The sequence below is a fragment of the Phyllostomus hastatus genome, unplaced genomic scaffold, assembly GCF_019186645.2.
Source record: "Phyllostomus hastatus isolate PE091 unplaced genomic scaffold, TTU_PhHast_1.1 phas_scaffold_129, whole genome shotgun sequence".
NCBI lineage: Eukaryota > Metazoa > Chordata > Mammalia > Chiroptera > Phyllostomidae > Phyllostomus > Phyllostomus hastatus.
The window spans coordinates 14,014,712-14,020,902 of NW_025334009.1; the positions used below are offsets into that span (position 1 = coordinate 14,014,712).

Genomic DNA, 6,191 nt, shown 5'->3' on the forward strand with positions numbered 1-6,191 from the left:
AAAATATGAAACAAATCCTTACTGAGGAACATTCTACAAAGTAACTACCCTGTACTCTTCAAATATGTCAAGGTCGTGAAAGACGAGGAATAAATGAAAAACTCCTCCAGACTGAAGGAGACTAAAAAGGTAACATTTAAAGGCAACACAGGATCCTGGATTCGATCCCGAGCCTATAAGCCCATTATTGGGAGAATCAACAAAACTTTAATGAACCCTATGGATTAATGGATTCAATCAATGTTAATGTCCTGATTTTCAAAGTTGTACTGTAGCTATGTAGGAGAGTATTCTTGTGCTTAGGAAACAAACACTGAAGTATTAAGTGCTCAAACCCTATAATGGAGTCCCATGATTCTTAAAGCCATATCCAAAAATGCTGACAAGACACGGCATTACCTGGCCATCATTCAACTCTCCAAGCCTCATCTCAGAACATTCTCTACACATTCTAGTCTAAAGTATACTCTCTCCTAGCCCTAGGCCTGCACACATTTTTTTTCTCTGTACCTGGAAATTTTTATCACAATTTCCCACCTTTCTTGTCTAGGCTAACACACCATCAAATAAGCCTTTCTTCATTCATTCATTCATTCATTCAACAAATATATACTAATAGCTTACCATGCAAAAAACACAGTTTTAGGACATAGGAGTTCAGCAGTAGACAAACATTTTAAAATATGTGTACCCTTGTGGCCCTGGCCAGGTAGCTCAATAAGTTAGAGCGTCACCCCGATACACCACCTCCATGCAGCCGAAAGCAGAGTCAGAAAAATATACAGTCTTAAAACCCTAAAATAAAACTATACTTAGTTTCTAAAAAGAAAGAGGTAGCACCCTGACTGATAAGGCTCAGGTGGTTGGGCATCATCCCAGAAAGCAAAAGGACGCCAGTTCAATTCCCAGTCAGGGCACAAGCCTAGGTTGCAGCTGTTCCTCCAGATCAGGGCATGTACAAGAGGAAACCAACCTATCAATGTTTCTCATATTCATGTTTCTTTCCCTCTCTTTCTTCCTCCCTCCCCCTTGCTCTAAAAAATAAATAAATATTTTAAAAAAGAAAAACAGAAAGAGGTGGCTGCAAACCTTTAGCAAATCTGATCAAAGGGAAAAGTCATACATAACACATACAAAATATTAAGAATAAGAAAAAATTGTAAATACAGATTACAAGAATAAAACATTTCGCTAGGACTTCCGTGCAACAAGAGATACCATCATAAACACAACTGAGAGACAAGAAACAGATTTAAGATGATGCTTGCAATATACATAAGAAAAAGGGATAAAATGCCAGGAAAGGTAAATAACTCCTAAAAATTAGTAAGGAAAAAACAAGCAACCTAGAAAATGGGCAAAGAAAAAGAAGAGGCAATTCACAGAAAAAAGAAACTAAGTAACAAGTAAAGGAAGAAATCAAGGCATGCAACCTAAAACAAGGTACCACTTCTCATCCATCAGTTTAACAAAAAGCAGTAATTGGAATTATTAATCAACAGGTATTACGAAAAACATTTTTTTATTTATTGCTTTGAGAGAACTATTGATTTTGTCGTCCACTTATTTACATATGCATTGGCTGTCTCTTCATTTGCCCTGACTGGAGATCCAACCCACAACCTTGCCGTGCAGGGAAGACGCTCTAACCAACTGAGCTGCACGGCTGAGGCGCTAGCTTCTTTTCATTAGGAATTATCTTAACCTCCCCTTTTTGAAATTTTATTTACAAGTTCATTAAGTTAAAATATCTAAATTAGCATTCAGTTTACACAATTATCCAACGTAATTATTAAAGATCTTTTGCTTGCCCTGACCAGTGTGGCTCAGTTGGTTGGGAGTCATCCCACAAGGCAAAGGGTAGCCAGTTTGATTCAGCGTCAGGGCACAGCCTCAGTCGTGAGTTTGTCCCCAGTTAAGGGGCGCATGAGAGGCAACTGATAAATATTTCTCTCCCTCTCTTTCTCCCTCCCTCCCTTCCCCTCTCTAAAAATAAATAAATGGAATCTTTTAAAAAGAGATATTTTGCTTGATTGGAACAAACATCTCACAAATCTTCAATTTTTACAGCATATATACCCATTATAAAATTTAATAGACTGTAGTGTATCTGTTAGCTTACCCTAACCCCACTAGAAGAGTAGGAACTGGGGAGAAAAATGTAGTTGATAATGGTCTAGGAGATGATAATACGGAGGTGACTAAAGAAAGATGTTTAGTTTCACAGAGGCTATCTGTGTAACAGCCCTATTAGGAACAGTTCTCACATTTATGCCTGGGAAAAGATCAAAGGGATGAACAAATGAATGAAATGTTCAAGTCCCCAGCAGAGCCCCGTCAGTACCACCATCTACTATTCTCTCTCGTTTCTTAGCCTTAAACCCATGCACCAAATGTCAATAAAGAGCCCAAGCACCTTGAGGGTTGGGACCAAAACAAACACTCTAGTCAACAAGATTGTTATCATGTATCATAGAGTTCATTATACCCATGCTTTCTTAATACCACCTGCAGGGAAATCCTCACTGAATACTATCCATGTCTACATAAAAACTGCTTTGGAGATTTCTGTAGAGTCTGTTCATTCTCAAGAATGCCTAAGTATTCCTAGATTAACTTTTTAAAAAATGCTCATATAAACGAATTATTTTTACAACCCAACAGTCTTATCTTTAAAACTGATACCAAAGAGATCTTAATCTCTCTAAGCAACCTATTCAATATCCTCCTTTTGGGGAACCAGATACTTCATAAGTCATCCACATTGCCTCAATCCATGGGGGATGGAGAAAAACCAGCTGAGTGACTCAGACAAGGGCAACTACATTAGCACATTTTCCACCATCATAAACGGGCACCAGCCAACCCAATCAGAGGCCTGCCATGAGCTACGTGGAAAAACGCACTCTTAAGTAAGGTCCTGAGGGTTATGACCACTGTAATTACAGAAGACCTGCCGGTGGCCATCTCTCCCAATACAAAACTAAGAGGGAATAACATGGAGGCAAGAGGATATCCAGCGATGCCAAAATCTAAACAAGCAGTATTACTTAAACTTTTCGGTTACCGGTTACCGGAACAAATAAACTAGCTTAACGTGGGTTTCTCCTACTTCCATCCTAATGTAGTTGTTTCTCATGTTAAACAAGGAGAGTATGTAACATGCAAGAAATGAAATCATCAACAAGGTAGGCAAAAGAAATTTTTTACTTTATGAAGTGCTATAAAAATTTGTTGTTATTCTAACCGGGAAGAACCAGCATGAGCTCAATAAGCATTTGCAAAATAACAAATGTACTCCAAAATTATTTTAGGCCATTTATTTTGAACCTTTTATTATGTCCCTCAAATTTAATTTCAGATCATTGAAGCTCCTAACCCTTGGAATTCTCCATCTGTCTTTAAAATTACTATGAACTTGGGAAGATGGCTCATTTCAAGTGGACAATGTAAGTAACAGCGTTTGTTCCAGTGTCCCAATTCTCCCACTTAAGCAACTACTATGTCAAAATCTAAATCTGGCCAAGAAATACAAAACACGGGGGAGGGAAGTCTCCGTTAAAGATTCCTGCGCCCCCCCCCCCCCAAAATGTGGCGAAAACAGATCAGTAACGCGCGGACGGTCCCTCCCTGGTATCCGATCCACGGAGCCGCGCGGACCGTGCGCCCCGGCGGGCCCGGAGGACCGGCGGGCAAAGTCAGCGGCAGCCAGCGAGGCCGCTCCGGCTCACCAGGAAGGAATGCAGACCGCACCTACGCACCCGGCCGGGCCAGGGCGGGGCGGCCGGGACCCGGCCTTGGCTGTGACTGTGGGAAGCAGGAAAGGCGGGGGAAGGAAGGGGTCGGCAGGCTGCACCCTCCGGCCCCGCGCCCAGCCCCGGCCCACCTCAGCAGCGTCTCCAGCGCGCCCTCGTGTTTGTCCAGCGGGCGGCCGAGGGCGGCGCGGCGCAGCTTGCTGAGCTCCTCCGCCGCCCGGCAGTACTGGGCCTGCTCCTCCCCGCCGCTCGGGTAGGTCTGCTGGATGAACTTCACCAGCGGCTTGGCCAGGTCCACCTCCGAGGTCTTTTTCAGCTGCACCGAGATGAACGAAGACATGGCGAGCACCTCGGTCGCCGCTCCGGCCCAATAAACTGCGGGGCAGCGACGAGGCCGGGGACCGCGGGGTACCGGGCTGGCTCACTGGCGGACCCACCAGCTGACGGACGAGCGGTCGGCCTGAGCTTTGGTCCGGCCACTTCCGGGAGCTCCCGCGCAGGCGCCCTCGGCGCGCCGGCGGCGGTCACGTGACGGAGTCTGGGCGGTGGCTCAGCTCACCTGGGCCCAAGTGGGCCTGGGCTACGCGAGGAAATTCGTGCTTTACCCTCAGGTGGAATTCTTCGTTTCCTTACCGCCGCGGCGGTTGGACAGACGCTTTCACGTAAAGGTAGCCATTCCTCCCGTCGCAGACCTCGGTGAGGTCCTATTACTGACACCCTCCAGGGTTTGTGGCGGCCACCTGTGCAAGACCTTACAGTCGCAGTGTTATTGTGACCTATGGTAGTTTTCGTTTCACGCGCTGCTGTGCACAAGCGCTGAATGCACAGTAACCCTAGAAAGCAAAACCCCTACCATTTATAGTGCAGGTAAGCACACAGATACTAAAGTGGACAGAAAAAGTTTCATGGTACAAAAAACGGGGTTCTTGGGATGTGGGATAGTAGGGTCCCTTTGAAGAACCTAATTTAAGCAAGATAATCAGAGAAGGCTTTTCTGAGAAGGGAGACTTAGAATGACCGATTTGAGAAGATGGGTGACATTAGAAGAAGGGGAAAATGGCAAGGAGAGTAAGGGGCAAGGGAGAGCCTCCCAGAGCCAGGGACAGCAAGTGCAGAGGCCCAGGAGGCAGCGCTTCCCGTGTTCAAGGAGTTTAAGCCAACACTGTGGCAAAAATTTTAAAAAGCAAGTAAAGAATGGAATGAAATAAAGTTGGAAGAGTAAGGAAGCATCAACTCATTGACAGCCTTGTATGCCAAGTTAAAGAATTTGTATTGTGGAATAAAGCGAAGGAAGCTCTCAAATGGCATTTAAGCAATAGTGACATTATACAATTTACAATTTAAAAAGGCCAACTCGTGCCCTGACTGGTGTAGCTCAGTGGATAGAGCATGAGCTGCGAACCAAAGGGTCACCGGTTCTATTCCCAATCAGGGCACATGCCTGGGCTGCTAGCCAGGTCCCCAGTAGGGGGTGCTCAAGAGTCAGCCACACATTGATGTTTCTCTCTCTTTGTCCTTCTCTTCCCCTCTGTCTAAAATTGAATAAATAAAATCTTTAAAAATAAAAAGGCCACCTTATCCTTCGATCTGATATTGAATCTCTTGATGAGATGTAGTATGAAGTATACAATATCATCTGTGATATATTCCAGGCAAAAAAGTATTTACCTTGAATCTATCAAACCTTCGCATCTAACACAACTTATAAGAAGAAAGGGGACAGAAGAGCAAATTAAGTGATACCATAGGAAGTAAACAAATAAAAACAAAAGGTGAAAAATTCTGGAAGATAACTGGCTCCATCTTTTCAACAATTTGTTGTTATGAAAAAACCCACTACTCTGTGAAAAGAATTGTAAGGGACATAAGAGTCTGGATTGAATTCTGGTTTGAACAGACCATCAATTAAATGCATTTTCAGGACAGTTGAGGAACCTTAAATATAAATGGACTGAGTAGAAGATGGAAATGTATTGCCAGGGAAGATGGAGATCATTAACTAAAAAGAGGAAGCCACAGAATGGGATACAGGGATGGACAAAAGTAGGTTTACAGTGGTAATACAAACAAATAGTATAATAGTTCATAAACAATGAAAGAATAAGCTCTGTTTCCTGTACTTAAACTATAAACCTACTTTTGCCCACCCCTGTGTGTGTTACAATATCTCATTTTGGTTACAAAATGCACATGTGTGCTGTAGGTACAATGTAAAAAGCAGTAGCCTTGTAGTGGAGTGTAGAGCGGGGGGTCCCCGAAAATAGCAGAGCACATTCCCCACAAACCTTAATTGGTTGGGAGAATGGAAAAGTGGATAATAAAGCATTTAAGATATTTTGCATAACAATGGCAAGGTAATAGCTTTGGTGCCACCTGGGCAAAGGTGATTTTAAGAGCCTCTAGCGACTCATGACACAGCCAGGGGAGGCAGATGCC

General features: G+C 43.6%; 1 protein-coding gene across 2 annotated transcripts in view; it reads right to left on the minus strand.

Moving 5' to 3' along the window:
• The window catches only part of LOC123830432 (programmed cell death 6 interacting protein), a 56,057-nt gene extending 51,814 nt beyond the window's left edge, over positions 1–4,243 (minus strand). For both annotated transcript variants that reach the window (XM_045856611.1, XM_045856610.1), the window contains exon 1: positions 3,887–4,243. In XM_045856611.1, coding sequence (XP_045712567.1) covers positions 3,887–4,095 — 209 coding nt within the window. In that variant the 5' untranslated portion in view covers positions 4,096–4,243. The remainder of the gene's footprint in view (positions 1–3,886) is intronic.
• Between the last annotated feature and the right edge of the window lie 1,948 nt (positions 4,244–6,191).